General features: G+C 49.3%; 2 protein-coding genes across 9 annotated transcripts; one reads left to right on the forward strand and one right to left on the reverse strand.

Moving 5' to 3' along the window:
• Positions 1 to 935: 935 nt before the first annotated feature.
• Positions 936 to 20,525, forward strand: LOC104846803 (seipin). 8 transcript variants are annotated; one of them, XM_064287899.1, is made up of 13 exons: positions 936 to 3,613; positions 3,867 to 3,945; positions 5,755 to 5,937; positions 8,478 to 8,794; positions 10,014 to 10,095; positions 13,017 to 13,160; positions 14,120 to 14,254; positions 14,443 to 14,540; positions 15,978 to 16,119; positions 16,266 to 16,326; positions 16,494 to 16,577; positions 16,673 to 16,831; positions 18,798 to 20,525. In XM_064287899.1, the coding sequence occupies exons 3-13, from the start codon at positions 5,884 to 5,886 to the stop codon at positions 19,511 to 19,513; spliced, it is 1,992 nt and encodes a 663-aa protein (XP_064143969.1). In that variant the 5' UTR covers positions 936 to 3,613; positions 3,867 to 3,945; positions 5,755 to 5,883; the 3' UTR covers positions 19,514 to 20,525. The 8 variants fall into 8 exon arrangements, with proteins under 8 accessions (XP_064143969.1, XP_064143972.1, XP_064143975.1 ...); XM_064287905.1 differs by lacking the exon at positions 18,798 to 20,525 and adding an exon at positions 16,880 to 17,866 and having other exon boundaries at positions 3,496 to 3,613; positions 16,673 to 16,753; XM_064287906.1 differs by lacking the exon at positions 18,798 to 20,525 and adding an exon at positions 16,886 to 17,866 and having other exon boundaries at positions 3,496 to 3,613; positions 16,673 to 16,753.
• GNG3 (G protein subunit gamma 3) lies at positions 3,940 to 5,756 on the reverse strand. Its single transcript, XM_003419642.4, has 2 exons — positions 4,661 to 5,756; positions 3,940 to 4,399 (listed from the first exon to the last, which is right to left on the reverse strand). The coding sequence occupies exons 1-2, from the start codon at positions 4,757 to 4,759 to the stop codon at positions 4,271 to 4,273; spliced, it is 228 nt and encodes a 75-aa protein (XP_003419690.1). The 5' UTR covers positions 4,760 to 5,756; the 3' UTR covers positions 3,940 to 4,270.
• Positions 20,526 to 21,891: the final 1,366 nt, after the last annotated feature.

A 21,891-nucleotide genomic window follows, 5' to 3' on the forward strand; every position in this document is an offset into this window, starting at 1 on the left:
TCCAATGAATCTGTGTGTGGCAGTGGGTGAAGTGATGGCATCAATTTTTCTGTAACCCACTAGCTTTTTGTTATTATTAAGGGAGTATGAGAAAGCTTTGCTCATAGTGTCAGGGCAAAGAGGTAAAAACTGGAGCCCAAAGAAATTCCCCTAGGGCAAGATGATATTAGAATCGAAAATTGAGTTTCCTGAGGCTGAGGCTGCCACCCCTTTTCAGATGTTTGGTCCTCTAACAAATAGCATCTTTTTATAGGGCTACGGCAAGGTGGGGCTACTAGGATCCTCCAAGGCAGGAGGATAAAGTTGAGGCCACTTTGGGTTTTGTGGGAGGCACTTGCTGTTCATTTTTGACACTAGAAAGTTTTTTGTTTTTGTTTTTTTTCTCAGTTGTTTTTCTAGGTGGGTGGAGAGTGAAACTGCCACATCCTTGTTGATTCAGACCAAGAGATCACTCGCCACAACAGTAGATGTCTGGGTTTTGTTTCTGCCTGTCTTTTTATTATGGGAAAAAAATGTTTTTGGGGGGAAATGTGGATTATGGTAACAGGAGGGATCCCTAGCCTTGTTTTCCTTAGAAGACTTATTTAGTGTTTTATCAGACGTCTGTTGTAGTTGTTGTAGATGGAAAAGCTTGTGAGAAAAACACATGAAGCCTGTAAATGTCTTTGCAAAGCCTGTCAAGCATTCTTGGAAGTGGCCAGTAAAAAAGGGTTTTACCATTTTAAAAAAATGTAACTTGTGTCATTGTTTACATCTGTAACTCCTCCCCCCTCTCCCCTTCTCATTACAACATTTGGTGAAAATGTAGGCACAGTAGCTTCCAGTTTTAGAATAAATAACCATTTGGATTGAATTCACCCTCTCCTGTGGCTGCACTGACTGGGGTGGAGTGTATCACTGGGGGACTGATAGATTTTTTTTTTTTTTTTTTAATGCTTTTTTCTCAAATTGCACTGGGTCCAGCCAAGGATGGCCTTCCTCATGCGTGGCTGCCAGTCCCTTCCTTTTCTACCTACCAGGCCTTCACTGGGGAGGTGCAGTCATGGGTTGTTAGTCTGTTTAGTGCTTGCTTATGCTAAGAGTTGGACTCATTGGAGTCGAAGGAAATAGATAATATGATCTGTGTATACTGGGCCTATACTAAAACCCACTAGATGCTTAAAATTAATCATAAGGTTCCATTTATTGAGTCAAATGAGTTTATTCATGAGTAATTAACATTTATGATGAAAAGCCCAATCATTCAACAAAAGATGTTTGGGGTTATTTTGTAGTGACTTTGGAGAATGAGAAGGTGACTAATTAAAAATGCACTATTTTCCTAGCATTGAACTGATCCTTATTGCAGTTTCTACTAAATGCCCGAGTACTTATTAAGGCTGGGATGCCACAGGTTCATGGCATCCACTGTTCTGAAGGGGCAGCGGTATAGCTCTTGATACCACTCCAACTCCCAGTTCTGTACCTGACACAGATTCAGATCCTAGGGATTTATAGCTTTGTACCCTAAAGGCTATTCTCGATTTTGGTATAACATTTAAAATCACTCAGTATTGGAGCTAATTAAACCATTTTTATTTTTTTATGGTTATAGTTCATGTGATGTCTCTAGTGACCTCCAAGCCCCCTTTCCCTCTCAACTAGAGCTGATGAGTATGAAAATTTGAGTATGCAGAAAAATTGAGCAGAGGCTTTTAAAAAGAAATCTAATATCACGGTAATATTTATTGAGCACATCTGGCTTTTTACCAAGTCTGAGCTGATGTGGAAATTTTCACTTACTCTTCTGGATGTTGCCCAACACTGTGATGCAGTAGGAAAAGGGAAGGTTCTTCGTCCCTGCTATGTACCATGCTGGCCTTTTAATTAAGCATGTACATACAGTACAACCCATTCATTAAAGTTTTGAGTTCCTGCTGGGTACCAGACATTGTCAAGGTTTGGAAGATTAAAACAGACCTCCTTCTTGGAGGTTTCACAAGTGCTAAGAAGGAAATGGAAACCCTGGTGGCGTGGTTAAGAGCTATGGCTGCTAACCAAAAGGTCGCCAGTTTGAAGCCACCATCTGTTCCTTGGAAACCCTATGGGACTGTTCTGCTCTCTGCCTTAGGGGCGCTATGAGTCAGAACCGACTGGTTGGCAATGGGTTTGGTTTTTGGTTTTTTTGAGAAGGTAGTAAAGCAGGCTACTGTACAGAATGGAGGTAGGTCCCCACCACAAGAGGGAAGCCAAGTTACTTATGTATTTTGGATGAGGGAATTTATTGGATGATCTCCAGGACAGTTTAAAAAAAAAAAAGGGCCCTGAAATTCCAACAGCAGCTGAAAAGCTGCTATTCCCGAAGGTGCCCCGAGTTTACTGGTTACCCATGAAGCCCATGAATACAGCCATAGGAGGCAACTCCTGGCAGAAGCCAACAATTACACACTCCTTATTCCTTTGGTTTCTTCTGGTCTGTATCATCTTTGCGTGGGGTTTGTGGTGAAGCTGGGGATGATGTGCTTGTCCCTAACACAGGTCACTCTCCTACTGCAGGGCAGCCCCCCAAATGACTCAGGCACAAAACATGAGCTGGCCAAGGCTCCATGGAAGAATGTGTCGCCGAATTTAGGGCATCTCGATGATCCATGAGTGGGCAGCCTGGGGTTCCCCTTCTCTGCCGTGGCCTGGTCCCACTTCCGCGACATTCATCCTTGGAAGGAAACGTCTTTTAAAAGGCATCCTGGGGCTCATCAGCCTCCACCCAGTTTCACAGCCCGGGAGAGATGATCTCAAGACATTACGCCTTAGTTTTGGCCCTCGGCCAGGGGGCATGCCGGACCCCTGCAAGGGGTGGTAGGCACACTAGGGGTGGGGACGTTGCTTGTGACAGATGCGGCCTAATCTGAGAGGAAAATGAAAGCATATCAAGCCCGTTCTACCAGGAAACTTAAGCTGAACAATCTCAGCCTTATCCAGTTCCTGGGGAGACCAGCATATAGAGGCGACCAAGAACGGCGCCCCAAGGTGAACGGGGCTGAAAGAGGACGGGGCCTTCCAGGTACCAGGCGGTGACCCCATACTTAGTGACCCTTTTAAAGGGAGCCTCTACTTGGCAAGCTGTAGAAACCTTGATTCCCTCACAAGATCCAGCCTCCCAGCGCCTGACCCGCTGTGCTTCCGGGGATCCCCTTGCCCCAGGATCCTTCTTTATGACCTTCCTTTCTGCCTTCAGCTCGATGGGGAAGACGTCCGCGTCCAGGCTCCAGAGTAGGGTGGGAGCGGGTATGGACTTAGCGACGACAGAGGCAGCCATTTTGAGACCAAACTAGAGCACGGAAAGGACCATACTGGGAACTCTGGCTGCCTGGGGGCCGCCATTTTAAGAATGGGGACGGCGGTCTAGTCCTGTACGGTGAACGCAGGGATACGAAGGCTGCCATATTGGCACTAGTCACAGGGCAGCGGCCATCTTGGAAAAGGACCTGCCGTGGGCGCGGCCATCTTAGAAGTAAAACCCGCCCTTTTCGCAGTAACCCGAGCCAAGCCCCTCCTCTCCATTACGTATTATTGCTTGGAGACCCTCCTGTCTGCGATGGCCTTCGCGAGTTCCTCCCTAAATCTACCCCATACGGTCTGTTTTCATTTTTACAGTACTTGCTTTCATACCCCTCTTGTTATGTGTGTATGAATGCTCTCCGTAGTCTGAGTGTCTGTTGTAACTTAATTCTACTTGCTCGCGCCCGCTGTCCTCCCAACGCCGCCGGTCCCTGACCTCTGACAACACCTAACCTGTTTGACTGGCCCTGTTCCCTGGGGATGGCACGCCTCCCACCTGCCGCACCCACCTCCAAATCTATTGACTGATGATCCTCTCTGCCCCCAAGAACGCTAACACAGGAGCTGGCCTCTGAGGCTCTGGATGACTTTATTCTTCAAATGACTTTCCCCTTCCGGTAGCTCCAGGTGAGACTGAGAGCAAGCATCCCTCTCGCCATTGTCTGAGCGGATCCGGGAGGGAAGTTGGCAGGATGCTGGCAGAGTCTGACGGGGCCCTTCTGTTGGGTTAAGCAAAGGGTGCCCCGAGTCACGGGTGCTTGGGGTCGGCCACAGGAGGCGAGGAAATGGGATCGACGGAGAGGTGAAGGAGGGCCTTGTGCTTCAGATAGCTTCACAGGGTTGGGCACGGGGTAGGGATGGGGTGCAGGGAGCCTCAGGGGGCTCAGGACAGTGACTAACCTAGGGAAAGGCCCAGGAGAGGGGAAAGGTGAAGGAGGACGGACAGGGCAGCTCAGAGGAGGGCACAGAAGAACTTCTTCTCCCGGAAGGGGTTCTCCGAAGTGGGCACGGGGGTGATGAGAGGATCCTCACAGGCATGGGCATCACAGTAAGTCATCAAGTCTGCTGCTGCCTTGGATACCTGGGGCACAGCCAGGAGGGGGTTGTTAGCCAAAACATGTCTGAAGGGTCTGCAGTCTCCTTCCCCAAATGGATTCTCTTTGGCCATTTCTAGGGCTCCTCACCCTCACCCCCAACAAAGGTGTGGGACTGCTCTCCACCCATAGCCTGAGACTCCTCCCCTGGCCTCAGGGAGTCAAGGAAAGAAAGCATCTCTTATCCTCAGGTTTGGGAAACTACAGCAAGGCCTGACCAGTTTAATGGAATTGAGGGTCCCACCCACCTTTATCCGGCACAAACTGGCTTCAATCTTAAGCTGTTCCACCATCTTGCGAGCTTGCCCAATGCTCATAGTGCTGTTCACCGGGGTCTCCCCTTTCATCCTGCGGAGAGAGAGGGGCAGCTCAGAGGAAGATAAGAGGCCCTGTGCAGTTTCAGCTGAAAGCCCCTTCCATGCTCAGTCCTCACCAACCTTTCCAGGGATAGGGTCAGGTGCCCGTTATTTTGTCTCCTTTTATCCCCACCCTCCTCCAGTGATCCTTCTCATCCCTGAAGGGTGGCTGAGGAAATGAGAGGGTGGGATGAGATGCTCCCTAAATTCCCACATGGCCTGGGCCACAGATGTTAAACATACAAATCATATAAGGCCTTTCAGCTCTTCAAGTCACCTGCGTTCCCAGCTCTGAAATTCTCGAAAAGAAAGAACCCCACCCTAGTAAGGAAGTCAGATACCCCCCAACTACCCCCTTGAGCCCCAGTGGGAGAGAAGCAGGCTGCTCCCTACTGACCTGAGGTGACAGGCAGCGGCAGCCCTAGGCTGTAGGGTCAAAGCCTCCTGCCTGATGGGTGCCCCACCCTGCCGGGCGTTGCAGCTGAAAGTATCTGAGGCAGCAGCAGAAGGCCACTGAGAATGGTCAGGCCAGACAGAGGTCCGTCTAGGGCTGGTGTCAGTTTCTGCAGCTCAAGATCTGCCCTGATGGCTGGTACCTGAAGGATGAAGGATGCTAGAAGGAGCTGTTCAGATCCTGGAGCATACCAACTGCCTGGCCAGTGGGGGAGACGGCTGCCGCCAGCAGCCCCTGCGCGCACCCTCACCGTTACTCGTTACTGTCTCACTACCTACCCCTCCCCCATTGCAGGCATTCCCAAGTCCAGGCTAAAGCCTTCCGCAGAGGAGCTGGAGGGAGCGGAGGCAAAGGCCGACTCCCCCCCTCAAATGGGGTGGTCTGGGCCTGTGACAGCCCTGCAGTGGAGTGGGCCGGCTGCAGGGGACCCTGCTCATTTGAAAATCTGACATCAGCTGGGCAGTAGCCCCTCTCCCCTCCTCCCCCTACTCTGACACAGCATTTAGCACCTGAATCTTTATTTCTCTCCCAGGAACCGTCTATTCTCCATATCCAGGAAAATGTGACGAACTACAGGTATTAGCTTCGAGATCACCACTTCACGTTCTAGCCACAAGTGACTCGAGCGGAAGGTACAGGGCAAAGGAGGAACGTGAGGAAGATGTCTAACGACATGGCAGACCAGAGAGAAGAGGGAGAAGCCGGAGAAGAAGAGGTAGGTGTGCTGAGACCAGATCAAAGGATTGGACAAAGAGAAGGTGTAGGGGGACATCGTGGCGAGGGTCAGTGGGTGGTTGTGGAAATTGGTGCGCTCCCTGGGGAGGAGTGACAGGTATCGGAGTGAGGAATTTGGGACCTTTTGAACAGATTACCTCCCACACCTGCAGCGTTGTGCTTGGTGCTGCGGAGAATACAAAGATATACAAAACACCCACCTCTGAAGGATCTTATCTGGGGTGATGGGACATATAAACCCATTGCTGACGATTCGATTCAGACTCATAGCGACCCTATGGGACAAGGTAGAACCGCCCCATAGGGTTTTGAAGGCTGTGATCTTTATGCAAGCAGAGTGCCACATCTCTGCAGAGCGGCTAGTGGATTCGAACCGTAGACCTTTTCAGTTAGCAGCTGAGTGCTTAACCACTGCGCCACCAGGGCCCCTTTCGATGAGACATATACGAAATAGGAAACGCTGCCTGACAAGGCTTAGTCCAGATAATGTGCTGTGGGGGCTCCGAGGAAGATCACTCATCGTTTACACCGAGAGAGAAAATGCGGGGCTGAAATGCCACCACTTTGGTGACTAGGGGACAGCAGGCTCGCTGGCGCAATGCGCATGATGCGTAGGTTCCCGCAGACTGCAGCACTCTGGGCGAATCCGCCTCGCCTTGGACGTCTACAGGTCCGAGGAGCTGGCTGTGGGCGGTGAAACCCGGCCAGCTGGCTCCTGCCTGGCTCGGTTTCGGGGGTTAAATGGCCGGTGGGTAAGGTGTGGACAGAGCGCCGAGATTGCGACCTCGAGGGGTGCGCTGAGGGGACGCTGCTGGCTCAGAGCATGCCCTCCGTCAAATCTCGGGGCCTGGAGGGAGCCGCGTTTCCCGGTTGGTTACGGTAACCGAGGGTAACCGACGCAGGGAGGTGCCGGGGAGGGCGAGAAGCAAGAGCCCCTCAGCCCAGACCGGCCCCGCCCCTCCCCCTGCGCCGGCGCCGGCCCGCCCCGCCCCCTGCGCCGGCCCCGCCCCGCCCCTGACGTGAGGCTCCGCCCCCCAGCGCTACAAAGGCGGGCCGGCGGAAAGGGGCAGGACTTCCCCGGCAGGCGGAAGTCCCCCCGGGTGGTTGCCTTGGTAGTGCGTGAGGCCGGTAAGTCGTCCGAGCTGCTGCCCGCGGGCTGTTTCCATGGTGGCGCGGTTAGGTGGGGGCTCCCGGCTTCTCGCCCTGGCCCGCCGCCGAGTCGGAGCGGGGGCTGGCGGAGGAGTGGCCCTTGCTGCAGGAAGCCTTGCCCTGCCATGGAGCGGGAGCAGCTCGAGGTTCGGGGGCCAAGTGGACAGACGAGTCCCCCCGCGTCGGAGAGGAGAAACTCCGGAGGCGGTGGTGACTGCCCTTAGCTGATGGTTTTGAGTCCGGCTGTGCGACCATAGGCAAGCCGCGCATCCTCTCTGTGCATCCACCTCAGTGTCTTGGTTCAGTGGCGTGGCGTGGGTGTAAAAGCATTTTCTAAGAATTTTAAGGAGAGAGTTCTCTGGTAAGAAAATCAATAATATCGGCTATGAACCCAAGACTAGAACACTGGACAGAGCAATCAGATGTCAGCCCGTGTAGGGAAATCGCAAAAAATAAATCAAGATTTAAAAAAATGCTCAAAACAGGGAAACAGTGATGTCATTATGTAAAAGAAGACAACACTGCAACAATAAAGAGGAACTAAGAAATGTAGTCATAGATCTTTCATATGGAGAGGAAAACAAGGCGATATAAAGAAATAAAAGTTAGGTTTAAACTTAGAAAATTAGGGGTAAATGTTAAGGTAACCACAAAGGAGACTTAACAATCCTACTCATCAAAATAAAATATAAGAAAAAAATAGTCAGCAGGAACAAAAACAACAACAAATAACAGGAAAAGACAATGTATAAAGATAAACTACTCACCACAAAAAATTAAGTGGGAAAAAGAAACTGTCAACAACACACAAAGACATCAAAATGACAGCACTAAACTCATACCTATCCATGATTACGCTGAATGTAAATGGATTAAATGCACCAATAAAGGGCAGTGGCAGAAAGGATTAAAAAAAACACGATCCGTCTACACGCTGCCTATAAGAGACACACGTTAGAGACAAACTAGGATGGAAAAAAATATATCAAGCAAACAATCAAAAAAGAACAGGAGCGGCAATATTAATTTCTAACAAAACAGACTTTAAAGTTAAGAATTACAAGGTGCTCACCTTCTGTATATTATTTATTGCTATGAATGCATATGAAGGTGGCTTGTCCCAGGATCAGTGGTTGGAGGAAGAGTTCAGCCGAGGAGCTCCTGCCCTAGGGGTGAAGGGAGCATCGCGAAGGGATAATTGGCTGAAAAACAACCATCTGAAGAAGGGCCAAGTGAAATAATGAGTTTGCTTTGCTTTGCTTTGCCTTGCTGTCTCTGGTTCCTCAAAGCCAGTTTAGCAAAACTTGTCCTTTTTGTGCCCCCCTCTCCAGGGAGAGGAGCCATTCTTTTTCCCTCTCTGTCTTTTTCCAGGAACCACCAGCTGCCTCACCCCATGGCCAGAGGTGGCGTCCAGGCGCTAGAGGAGCTAGGAACACAAGGGCTGAACCTGGGGCCAGGGCCCCTGCTGTCCCTGCCATGGTCAATGATCCACCAGTCCCTGCCTTACTGTGGGCCCAGGAGGTGGGCTACGCCTTGGCAGGCCGTGCCCGAAAGCTGCTGCTGCAGTTTGGAGTGCTCCTCTGCACCATCCTCCTCCTGCTCTGGGTGTCTGTGTTCCTATATGGATCCTTCTACTATTCCTACATGCCGACGGTCAGCCACCTCAGCCCTGTGCACTTCCACTACAGGTGAGAGGTGCTTTCTATCCAAGTAGAGGAATCTTGTGGGAGATGATTGCTGCAAGGGGCCTTTAGAGATTACTCAATTCATCCCTCTCATGTACAGATGAGGAAACCTGAGCCCTGTGCTTATGTGACTTCTTTCCTTTCACAGCCCAAGGCTGGGACAAGTTGGACTCATAGGGCTCTAGGGTCTTGGTTCTACCTCTAGTTACTACATGCTGGTAACAAATGAATAAAACCTTTCGGACTGTCGTTATCAGGGTCGGTTCTATTTAAGTTGCGTCAGGCCTCTCTCAGGCTCAGTGTAGAATTTTGAGGCTACTCAGTCCCTTGGTTCATCTCAGAACTAAACTGGCCTTTAGCAGATATGAGGAAATCAGCAATTTACCTCAGTCATTAATCCCTCCCCACCCTCAACAGTCTGATGCACAATGGAGATTATGGAAGCACAAGGTGACTAGGCTTATTGCCTGAGCCCGCAGATTCTCCCCATTTTATAGACTGCCAAAATCTTTCCAACCATATTTACCTTAACAGTGGTTATAGGACCATCAACAAATGCTGGTAAAGGGATTATTGTCAATGGTCCAGAGTCATTTTTTTTTCCTGTCTGAGAGTCTGTGGTCATGAGTTATATTTTCTAAGGAAGGCAAAACTTCTCAATCTTTTAGGGGGCATGTGTCATATGAAAGCTATGACCTTTCATGCCATAGAAATGTGTGTGTATATACACATATGCACACACACAAACCCCGTGTGCAGTTTTGCCTACAATTTAAGGGAATTTGTAAGCCACATAAAGGACATCTGTAGATCCCCTTGGAGAGGAGTTTTCTCAAAAGACCAGAAATAGTGAATTAGAATCTTTGGGGGTGGGTCCCAGGACTCTACATTTTTATCAAGCGCTCTAAGTAAGTGGTTCTCTGGAAACACCACAGTTTGAAATTATTCAACAAGGAGTCCATAGATTCCCATCCAAGAATTCCTGCTCTCATGAGAGGAAAAAAACTCAAGTAACAGGAAGAAAATAAAAGGATCATTGTGGTGTCTTGAGTCTCCTGGCTCCATTCATTCTCCATCTCCCTGTAATAGAGAGAAGGGTGCCTGTTCTGGAGAAGGGATGGGGACTAGAGGGAGCCCTAGGAGGCCAAGGAGCTGTGCCAGAAGGGTAAGAGGGTAAGGCAGGTACTGTAACAGCAGAGTATCATTCCCCATTCTCATTTAGGACCGACTGTGATTCCTCCGTCTCCTCACTCTGCTCCTTCCCTGTTGCCAATGTCTCCCTGGCTAAGAGTGGACGTGATCGGGTGAGTATGGGAGCTGGAGAGAGGTTTCATTAAACCTGTAGCTTTGATGACTTGAGATAGGAGGCCCTGAGAAAAATCTGGAGAGCAAGGATGAATATTAGAGACTAGGAAGAAGGTTCTTGAGGAAAGGGAGGTTGAAGAAGAAATTAAAGTATAAATGAGTTATGTCTGTTGGTCTTTCCCGGGGATGATGTTAGGAACGTTCTAGTTCTCACATTGCTGCAGGCAGGTTATAGCCACTAGATGAACTGTGCAGCGTGTTTTAAACTCAATGAATAAATCAGGTATTTCACTGAAATAGGATGGCATCCACCCAAGAGTTTTGAAAGCTTGTATGTCAAATTATGAAACTAGTAACAAATACGTGTGACCTGTCATTACAAAGGGTACTGTGTCAGAAGACTGACCAGATGCCCTTTGTAACGAAAAGGATTCCTCAGGGATCCCTGAGAAATGCAGGATGAGAACTTACCCTTCTATACTAGACAAGCTGGTGGAGGTTCTGATAAAGGGTGACATCCCTGAACCTTGGAGGATAAGCATAATGTCTAATGACTGGAGTTTTTTTGTAGTTGTCTGCCAGCAACATAATTAGACGTAATCAGTGGTAAAACTTAAGAAGTTGTAAAAATATTTTGAAAGTTATTTTTCAAAAATGAGTACTTGGGAGGAAACTGACTTAAGGATCAAAAACACAGGATAGCAATTATGGCCACTCATGTATAGGGATGAGTAAACTATAGAGTGTGGGGCTCCCTGGGATTGGTGTTCAGACTGGCCTTATGTGGTAATACTGATAATTGGAGTGACTGTGTATCCTGTGACATCTTTCTCTTTACCACCGTGGAGCCACATACTATCAAGAAAAATCTCACCAGGATGGATGACTGGGGCGCAAATGGCAGATTTCAGGGTAGCAAAGTGGAATATCGGGCATTCCAAGACAAAGATTTCTCATTGCAGTCCTGGAACTTGGAGATTATTATAGAATGTTCTCTAAAGACATTGATCCAATGTGCTTCTTGTGATTGAAAAATAATAATAGTGATAATAATAAATGGGCTATATTGGGAGTTGTTGTTAGGTGCTGTCGAGTTGGCTCTGACTCATAGTGACCGTATAGGACGGAGTAGAACTGCCCCACAGAATTTCCAAGGAGCAGCTGGTGAATTTTGAACGGTTGACCTTTCGGCTGGCAGCTGAGCTCTTTACCACTGCGCCACTAGGGCTTCATATTGGGAGAGGGGATTGGAAATACAGCCACAGTACGTCTGCACCTGGGATGGGGCATACAGTTGTGTTGCTGCCCACTGTGGAGATCATAGTGGTGATACTGGGAGCCATGGAAGGGAGCCTACAACAGCCTGGGATACAAGGCTGCCAGATGAGGAAGGAAGGGAAGGATGAAGGCAGAGAGGAGATCCAGCCCAAGTCCCTGAAAATTAGAGAAGGTTGAAACAGGGAATGCTTTTGGATGAATGAAGAAACATGTCTTACCTGTAACACCTTGCTAGAAGTGGAAGATGTCTTTCCTGCTATCAGGATTGATAGAAAACTATGCATTGCATAAAGTAGTAAAGTGTAATATGCAGATTCTGCATCCCAGAAGAATGTGTGGAGGACTAGAGAGATCAGTGTTGGTTGGGGTAGTCTGACCTTATAGAAATGGGGAGACACAAAGTGGACCTTTTAAGGAAGGGTGAATATTGTGTGGGAATGGTGGGGAAGGGATAAACATGAACAAAGGTAGGGACTCACTCAGCAGATTCTGAAATTAGATTCCGTGGATCCCCTCAGACGAGATGGTACTTAAACAGAGCTATCTTCTTTTTTTTTTTTAATATGTAACATCTTTATTGAGATAAAATTTACATGCTGTGCAGCTCACCCATTTAAAGTGTACAATTCAGTCATTTTTAGTACAGTCATAGGGTTGTGCAGCCATCATCACAATGAATTTTAGAACATCTTATCACCCCAAAAAGAAAGCTTGTGGCCATTACCAGTCAGCCCTCATTTTCCAGCATCTTGCTCAGAGAATTACCTATTTTAATGTTTCAAAGAGTTCAGTGACACACCTGGCTTAGAATCGTCCAGCCTGCACAATCATCTGGCAGGAATTCGATAGAATCCATTTTTTCAAGAGGGAGTCCAGTCTGAAAATCAGAATCTGTCAAGAAAGGCCTTGATCAGGGGTGTTCTCTCTTTGTCCTTGTGATAAATGTTCCAAGCACTCCTGTGGCTGTGTCCAGATTTTTTAAGTTTCCCACTCTGGGCTAGGGCAGTATTTTTCAATTGCCTTTCTGGTTAAAAACGAAAGCTTTACCATCACCCTTGTGGTTTTTACACATCACCCTGAGGGGTTCTGCTGCCATATAAGAACCAGTGGAATTAAAGGAATGGAGGAAACTAGGAGATGTTTGGTGGCAAATCTTTAACCTTCTTGAGGTTGATCCTAGTGAACAAAACCTTCTCACAGAGCCTCAGGGCTCTGCCAATAGACGGAAGCAAAATAAGGGGCCTCAATGACACAGAGATGCTCTGTAGAGATGCTGACTGCTAGAGCTGGCTAGGGAGACAGTTCTGGCACTCGGTTGATTAACGGTATAAATGAGGACAGGCTGGGCAGAGGCCTGAGTCATAGATGGCCCAGTTGGGGCCACCATGATGGTTCGCTTTGGGAAAAGGGAAATGCAACCCAGCCATTCTCAGAACGGAGCAGAGGGGCCCACAGACTACTGAAGACCTGGGAAAGGGGGATCCAGCCACCACCAGGGGGCAGCACCTTCCCGGGCTGAGCGAGATGGAGAGACCTGTTAGGCTAATCAAGGGGTCGTGATTGAGAATTGGGGTGGTGGAACAGGGACAGTGCAATTAAAAAAAATTTTTTTTTGAAAAGAGACGGGGGTTCCTTTGGGCAGGTGCTGATGTATGGGCAACCATATCGTATTACCTTGGAACTTGAGCTCCCGGAGTCCCCTGTGAATCAGGATTTGGGCATGTTCTTAGTCACCGTTTCATGCTACACCAGAGGCGGCCGCGTCATCTCTACTTCTTCACGCTCAGTAAGTGTTCGGCGCCTGTCAGGCTGTGGAGAATGATGGCAGATGTCAGAAAACCTGTGTCGGGCCTCAGGAGAAAACATCCTTGGTCCTGAGGTCACAAATGTTTTAGGTTAGGGAAGAGGAGTCAGTCTCAAACCAACAACATTTGCCAGACAACTGCAGATATCTGATGAGCACGTCCAGCTTTAGGGGAAAGGGTGGAGCTGCTCTCTGAAAACCCGGCCTCAGAGCCAGACAGCCCTGGGCTCAAGTCCTAACTCAGACCCTATAGTCGAGGGACAAATGATTTCATCTTTTGGTTATAAAGTATTATAAAATGGGTATAATAGTAGCTGTCTCATAGCAAGAGTAGTTTGGAATCAGTGAGGAAAGGCAAAGTGCTTATTAGGACATAACCCAACCTAACCCACTGCCATCAAGTCAATTCCAACTCATAGCACCTCTGTAGGACAGAGGAGAACTGCCCCATAGGATTTCCAAGGAGCAGCTGGGGGATTCGAACTGCTGACCTTTTGGTTAGCAGCCAAGCTCTTAACCACTGTGCCACTTGGGCTCCGTGGTTTTTAATAAATGTTAGACCCTTCTTCTTACGTGAATTGTCCACAGAAACACGTCATGAAGCAATTCCCGGAGTGAAGTAAAGCTTCAGATGTGCACTGGGACTTAGATTCCATACTAGACTGCAGAACTGTTTTGGGGGAAGAGTAGAGCAGAGGCAGGATTGGGCTTAACCTAGGAGGTTTCTTGGAAGAGAGGTCTTTGTCGTACTAGAAGAGAGAAATGTGGTCAGATAGGGAGAGGGGTTACTCAAGCATTTGGAATGTTTGGGTCGAGATTGGGGGGGAGGGTAGGAAGGTTAAGGTAAGGGAGGAGCCTTGGTCAACCACTTGGGTGGCTGAGGTGTTGGTAGGGAATCTGGGGGCACCTGTCCCCAACCGTTCCCTCCCTGGCCCTGACAGGTGATGCTACATTACCGCTCAGACCTGCTGCAGATGCTTGACACGCTGGCCTTCTCTAGCCTCCTGCTGTTAGGCTTTGCAGAGCAGAAGCAGCTCCTGGAGGTGGAGCTCTACTCGGACTACAGAGAGAACTCGGTGAGAGGGGTGAAGGGTGACAAGGAAGCAGCCTTCACCATTAGCCAAGAATTTTGCCAGAGGAGCCTCAGGGCTCAGTTGAGGGGTGGGGGTGGGGACAGCCACAGAACCCGGCCTCAGGCTGGGCTGGTAAGAGTGACAGCGGCAGGAGCTCAGCCTGATGCTGCTGCCCACCTCACCCCCTGCAGTATGTGCCAACAACCGGAGTGGTTATTGAGATCCACAGCAAACGGGTCCAGATGTATGGCGCCTACCTCCGCATCCACGCCCATTTCACAGGGCTCAGGTGAGGAATACTGAGGTGGACTGTCATCGAGCTGCCTGCACGTGAAGAGGGCAGGGTAACAGGTTTTACTGAACCGAGTCAGGTTTTACACAGAGCAGAGGTTCTCCACTCTGGCCCTGCTATCACCACTGACCGTTCTGACTGGGGTCACGATAGCTGGTCCCAGATAGAATGGGAGAAAAATATAGAACCGAACTCATTCTTACTGGGGAAAAAAAAAAAAAAAGACAAACTGGAACAGTAGAGAACAGAGGAGTCCCTAAGACTATCACTCTGAGACACTCTTTAAACCTAGAGCCGAGCCTATCCCAAGATCAGCTTTTAGTGAAATAGCAGAGTGGTATACAAAATAACGGCTATTACACATTAGATTGGTGCCCTACTTAAAAACCAATCAGTACGAGACCAAGAAATCAGTAATTACTCAAAGATGAGAAATTAAGGAGACAAGGAAACTGGAGTACCGGGGAGGGAACAAACTGAACATAATTAGAGAGAATGCTGACATGTTGTGATAAATGTAACTAGTGTCATTGAACAACTTGCGTGGAAATTGACAAATGGGAACCTAAAGTGCTGTGTAAACTTTCACACACACAAAAAAAAATACTGATGCATGGATAGACTGGGAAAAAAATGTAGAATAAAACTCAAATTCTAAAAAGGCCAAATTTATTGGACTGGTAGAGACTAGCGGAACCTCTGAGACTACTGCCCTGGGTTACCCTTTAAACTTGGAACTCAGATCACTCCTGGGGGTCAGCTATCAGCCAAAAGACAGAGCAGCTCATAAATAGTATCACCCATGAGTACTGCACTCCTGTAAACAATCATCTAAATGAGGCCTAACCATCAACATTTACCCTAGACCTAAGATGAGAAGGTAAGGGTTACAAGGAAGCTAAATTAATGGAAACAGAACAACCAGAATGGAAATAATGAGAATGCTAGCAAATTGTGAAAAGTGTAACCAACGTCACGGAATAACGTGTATAGAAATTGTCAAATGAGAACCTAATTTGCTATGTAAATTTTCTGCACAATCACAATTAAAAAAAAAAAACTGATGCCTGGGCACCACCCAAGGCCAGCTGAACCAGAATCTGTCCCCAGGGGATGCTATGTGTAGCCAGAGATGAAAACCACTGTCTTGAACCATCGGATCACCAGGAGTTAGGGTGACTTGATGCACTGCTGCAATTGAGGCCCTTGGCAGTGGCCCTGCAATGCTGAAACCGCCCACGGGTCCTTGGTTTAATTAGGACCTCATGTAGCCCAGCAGCTCCACATCTGGGCTCTGGGAACTGGGTGGAAGGCAGGGAGGTAGAGCCTAGCTTTGGTCAGACTCACTTGAATTGCACTGTAAATTATTTCTGGGAAAGGAGGGGGCTGCTGCTTTCCAGTAACTGCCACTCCCCTCTTCTGCTTCTGGCTCAGGTACCTGCTGTACAACTTCCCGATGACCTGTGCCTTCATCGGCGTCGCCAGCAACTTCACCTTCCTCAGTGTCATTGTGCTCTTCAGCTACATGCAGTGGGTGTGGGGGGGCATCTGGCCCCGACACCGCCTCTCTTTGCAGGTCGCAAGGGGCAGGGACCCCTTTCCTTCCCCTGTTGTGACCCTTCTTTGTGAAGTGGGCAGGGCCATGTTGGGGGTTGGGGGATGACGACTCTGCTCACTGGGAGGGAAGTCAGCCCTCACTGCTCAGTAGTTTCTCCTCCACAGGTTAACATCCGGAAAAGAGACAATCCCGGAAAGGAACGAAAGATCTCCGCCCGTCAGCCAGGTAAAGGTGATGGTGGGGGGAGATGGGCTAGGCTGGGTGAGGGGCAGGTGCTCACTCAGGATGAGGCTTCAAGCTCACATACTGAGCTGAGGGTCAAAGGAAGGGCTGGAGGAGGTGAAGTTGGCACTGCCACCCTAGCCCTACCCTGTCCTCTGCCCCCTTCGGAGGTGCGGGGCTCCAAGGCCGGGAGGAGCTAACTCAGTCAGATGTTCCAGAGGGTGGTGAGAGCGCCGAGGACCCCTCAGGCACAGGTATGGTGGTGCCCCAAGTTCCTTCTGTCCTACTCCTTAGCTCTCCCTTTCAGCCTTTTCTGGGTCTGACCTCTGCAATCCCCTTTCGGCTGCAGAGGGTCAGCTGTCCGAGGAGGAGAAGCCAGAGCAGCAGCCTCCTCGTGGAGAGGAAGAGCCGGAGCCTGAGACCAGTGATGGTGAGGGGCACCCTGAACCTCTACCTGGGTGCAGTGAGAAAGAGACCGAACCACAGAGGAAGCAACACTGGGCTTCAGGTTATCTAAGTTCCTGTTGGGGGGTTTCTTTTTCCCTCCTTGTCCAAGGTTCAGGCTCCTGGGAAGATGCAGCTCTGCTGATGGAGGCTAACCTGCCTGCTTCTGCACCTGTGCCTGCCCCTGCCTCTGAGCCTGCCCCTGCCTCTGAGCCTGTCCCTGCCTCTGAGCCTGCCCCTGCTTCTGTCTGTGCCCCGGAGACTCTGGGCAGCTCGGAGCCCTCTGTGGGTGCTCTCCGCCAGCGCTCCACCTGCTCTAGCTCCTGAAGAGGGCAGATTCTTTACCTTCCAGCACTTTTCCCAACCCATTTTCCCCCAATAAACTATTTTTGTGCCAGCTGCTTCCTTGACTCTGAAATGAATTCAGGGCAGTTATTTGAAAGCCTTGTGTTTCCCAGATACCCCCTTATCTGCCATCCTGACTGAAGGAGGTTGTCAAGGGCTACCGATGGGGAAAGCCTCCAGACCCTGGACTACATTAGGCACATCTGTTTGCATTTATGAGCTTAGGCAGTCCACGGAGTGAGAACCTATCCTGACCCCTGTCACACTTCTTGCTCTTCCCATGTGACTCTGATCGCTCTCTGGGGAGGGGAATAGTGGAGGGTGGCTCTGGAGGGCTGGAATACTCACTCTGACCTCAGCACCCCTCCCTTTGACTGTCCATTGGGAGGCAGAAGGCAGGAAATGACTGCCATGGATGCGGTGTTTTAGAGAAACAGCATTTTGTAGTCTGGCTGGGCCCCATGCTGTCCACAGCTGTTTTCCTCTCTGGTACCAGCCAAGTGGCCCTCAACCTCATGCTCCCCTCCCCACCCCTTTCCATGACTCCAGCCTTGGGCTCCTGGCTGGCTGCTTTCCACATTCCACTCGCTTTTCAGAACCCAGGCGTCCTGGCCTCCAGCTGAAACCTCTGCATGTGGCTTCCCCTCCCTGGCCCCGTGACTCAGGCACTTTGAAGGGGCCAGCCCTCCTCTTGGCACTCAGGCACTCACCGGGTGGGGGTCAGAGGGAGGGGGCTAGGTGGTGATATCACAGCTGAAGGGTATAAAAGCTTCTAACCAAGAGAGAATTGAAATCGGAAGACACAAAACCCGGCCGTACAGCCTGCGATCTTGTGGACCCCTCAGCTTGATCCCCACAGACTGCTGATCTCTGGTTCCAAAGTCTTACTGGTGAGAGGCCTCTGTGGGCCAGGGAGGGGTGAGGGGAGGTGGTGAACAGACAGGATCAGGACTGCTTGGACAGGACTGGTACCCGTAACAGGTGGGGGGTGAGGAGTCCGGGGTCCTTATTTCCTCCTGTTCCATATCTGGAAGAGCCCTGGTACAGTGGTTAAGTACTCTGCCGCTAACCGCAAGGTCAGCAGTTTGAACCCACCAGGTACTCTGAGGTAGAAAGATGTGGCAGTCTCCTTCCGTAAGGATTTACTGCCTTGGAAACCCTATGGGGACAGTTCTACTCTTGTCCTATAGGGTCACTATGAGTCGGAATCCACTTGACCACAATGGTTTGGCTTTGGTTCCACCTCTTCTTTCTCACTCGTGTCTCGTTTCTCGGTTTTCATATATGTCGCCGACTGATGTTTGTTTTACTTAGGTCTTTTCTCTTTGTGGCAGCTGGGAGTCGTTCCACCTCTCCCTCCCTAGGCTGAGTCAGTCACCCCCTCCTCTTCTTGCCCAAGCACTTTGTTTATTCATCAACTGTTTCTAGCACATCACTCCTTGCTGGTCTCACTTCTGTCTCCGTCTCTCTCACATGCCAGACCGTATTTTGTTCCTTTTTGTCCAAAACCGAGCATGTAGCCTGGGTGCAGAAGCTGGCTGACAAGTGAGTGCGTCTTGTCTCATTCCCACCTTTTTCTGGCTCCTGTCACGGCCCCTAGTTCTATGTCCCCGTCCTTGGAAGTTTTGTTGAGGCATAGGGCCTGGGAGACATGGAGTCTAAACAGCTTTACCTATTGCTTCCAGACTCCATGCTGGGCTCACCCTGCCTACTGTGGCTCCTGGTCGTGACCTTCTCCTTGGTTCCCAGAGCTCAGCCCTTGGCTCCTCAAGACTTTGAGGAAAAGGAGGAAGATGAGACTCCAAGGCCACCCTCCCAGCCTGTCCCCTGTGACTATGACCGCTGCCGCCACCTGCAGGTACCCTGCAAGGAGCTGCAGAGGGCCGGGCCCACAGCCTGCCTGTGCCCTGGACTCTCCAGCCCCTCCCAGCCACCAGACCCACCTCGCCTAGGAGAAGTGCACATGGTGGCCGAGGAGGGCCGGGCGCTGGTCCACTGGTGTGCTCCCTTCTCCCCCGTCCACCAATACTGGCTGCTGCTTTGGGAAGGCAGCGGGGCTCCCCAAAAGGGTCCCCCCCTGAACTCTACCGTACGAAGAGCAGAACTGGAGGGACTGAAGGCTGGGGGGGCTTACATCGTCTGTGTGGTGGCCGCCAACGAGGCAGGAGAAAGCAGCGTGCCCCGGGCCGACGGGGAGAGCCTCACGGGGGCCAACTTTCCTGCCTTCGGGCCCTGCGGCCGGCTTGCCGTGCCCCCCAGGCCGCTCACCTTGGTCCATGCGGCCGTGGGCGTGGGCACAGGCCTGGCCCTGCTCAGCTGCTCGGCCCTGGTCTGGCACTTCTGCCTACGGGAGCGCTGGGGCTGTCCCCGCCGCCAAGCCCGGGCCGCAGAGGGGCTCTGAAGGGGCCTCGGGGCCTCTCTGGCAAAGCCAAACCCCACCTGGGGAGCTCAGCCCAGACCCAGGGGAGGAGCCGGAGATGGCCTCTGCAGCCTGGCTCGCGACCCGCTGGAGCTGGATGGCGGAGCACCAGGTTGTGCGCTGAGCTGCAGGCCCCAGGTGCCCAATTCTCTGGTCTGAGAGCTTCCTTAGGTCCCACACTTGTCACTTTGTTTCTGGCTGAGATTGAAGGAAGACTATAGGCCAAAAAAAAATTAGCAACAAACCTGTTGACTTATGGCATCCCCATGTGCTTCAGAGTAGAAATGCACCCCCTAGGGTTTTCAAGGCAGTAACCTTGCTGAAACAGAGCCAAGCCCTTCTTCTGAAACGCAGCGGGGTGGATTTGAATTGCCAACCTTTCAGTTAGTAGTCCAGGGCAAAACATTTTCGCCACCCAGGGACCAGACAACAGAACAGGGGTTGGCAATTTTTTTTAAAGGGTCAGATAGTAAATAACATAGGCTTTGCCATTGAAGAGGATAAAATCAAGGATTTTTTGCGTTTTTAGTATGTAGGTACTTATATAACCATTTGAAATGTAACCATTTAAAAATATAAAAACCATTCTTAGCTTGTAGTCTTTACAAATCAGACAGCAGACCAGATTTGGCCTGCTGGGCTGTAGTTATACAGCTTTCTGTCTTACACTCTCAAAAAGGGTCTGCCACTTTGGGTGGCCTCAGTGGGACTTTGAGAATATAAGCTTCTGCAGGATGGGAGTCTGAGGACAGAGACCACCCCCTTCTCCTTCTGCCTTTTTGTTCAGTTATTAAGGATGAACACATCCGAGTCAGAGTCCACCTGTGTCTAAGGGTAGAAATAAAAGTCTGATGCATTGACAAAAAGGGAGGGATTGACTGAACTACCATCTGTTCTGCTTGTTGAAAAAAAAAAGGGGGGGATTTCCCCCTTTTCCACCCCCACTTGTGTTTATTGTGCATCATTAACGACATTAAAGGAAGCTTAAAAGACAGATATTTCCATTTTCATGTTTTTTTCAATCCCCTATCCACACATCTATTTTTCAGAGTGATACACACAAACTTTTGAATTTATGTTTAAATTAACTGGGCACAGAAAAGTCTATTTTACGTTGCTGCATTAAAAAAACAAAAACCAAACCTGGTGCCATCTAATCGACTCCAATTCATGGCAACCCCATGTGTTACAGAGTAGAACTGCTTCATATAGTTTTTTGAGCTATAATCTTTACAGAACCAGATTGCCAGGCCTTTTTTCCTCGGTGCTGCTGGGTTGGTTGGAACCTCCAACCTTGAGGTTATTAGTCGTGTGCCACCCAGGGAACTTTACTGGCCTTATAACATGTTTTCATAATAAAAGAAATATACAAATTTCAAGGAATATTGGCAAATATAAAGTCGCAGTTCTCCTCAAGAGCTAATTGCACTTAGCAGAGAAGTCTTTCTCTATGCAATGCAAATATTTTGCTTTTTCAGGCAATATATCACGGACAAAGTTCCATGTCAGTAAACGAGGTATGTTGATGGCTGCATACATTTCCGTAGGAGGATGCTCCTTAACTGACTTTAGCCATTGCTCTTTGTCGGAACCTTTAAGTTGTCTTCAGGGTTTTCCATGAACATCCTTGTTTGTGCATCTTCAAATGTTTTGTGAGAGTATTTCTATAGGATACTTACCTGAAAGTAGGTCAAAAAGGCAGCACCGTAAGTTTTAACCATTCGCTTCTTACAGAGACTCTAGAATAAATTCAAAATGCATTTGTTTTCTAAAATACACCTGTTATCACACTGCAGTGAATAACTTGTACCTTCTAGTTTAATTCCTGTATTTCTTCAGCATTCATCCCTTTATGAATAATGACAGAGCCTGTTATCTCATTATTAAAGACGTGCTTTACATGCATTCTCAATCTTCACTACAATCATTTCACAGGTGAAAAATCCAAGGTTCTAAATGGTTTGAAGATACAACCAAGGAGTCGAGCTACGATTTGGGCCTAAGCTGCCCAACGCCAAAGCGGATGCTCTCCTCTCCACCACGGAGAAACAACGTTTAGTGGTTTAATGAATGAACACCTTCTGGGTTTAAATGCTGGCTCTCCTACTTATCAGCTTGTGACCTTAGGTAAATTATCTCATCTTTCAGTGTCTGTTTCCTGTGACTAATAATACATCATAGGGATTGCTATGATGATTAAATGAATTAATCATATAACAGTCTCCAGTGGGTAATATATTATCAGCATCAGTAATTTATTATTGCTCTGCCTCCTAAGAAACAAAGTGAGCTTGACTTTGTAGCAGGCACTGTGCAATAAGCGTATCTCCACCTTCAGGGCTGAAAATGAGCCCCCTAGG

The sequence above is a fragment of the Loxodonta africana genome, chromosome 7 (assembly GCF_030014295.1).
Source record: "Loxodonta africana isolate mLoxAfr1 chromosome 7, mLoxAfr1.hap2, whole genome shotgun sequence".
NCBI classification, from domain to species: Eukaryota; Metazoa; Chordata; class Mammalia; order Proboscidea; family Elephantidae; genus Loxodonta; species Loxodonta africana.

Excerpts from the sequence above, each read along its gene's own strand:
- GNG3 (XM_003419642.4), bottom strand. The coding sequence starts at position 4,759 with ATGAAAGGGGAGACCCCGGTGAACAGCACTATGAGCATTGGGCAAGCT. Across the intron at positions 4,400-4,660 it reads CCAGTTTGTGCCGGATAAAG|GTATCCAAGGCAGCAGCAGA; the intron begins GTGGGTGGGACC and ends GCTGTGCCCCAG.
- LOC104846803 (XM_064287899.1), top strand. The coding sequence starts at position 5,884 with ATGTCTAACGACATGGCAGACCAGAGAGAAGAGGGAGAAGCCGGAGAA. Across the intron at positions 14,541-15,977 it reads GCCCATTTCACAGGGCTCAG|GTACCTGCTGTACAACTTCC; the intron begins GTGAGGAATACT and ends CTTCTGGCTCAG. Across the intron at positions 16,327-16,493 it reads GATCTCCGCCCGTCAGCCAG|GTGCGGGGCTCCAAGGCCGG; the intron begins GTAAAGGTGATG and ends CCCCCTTCGGAG.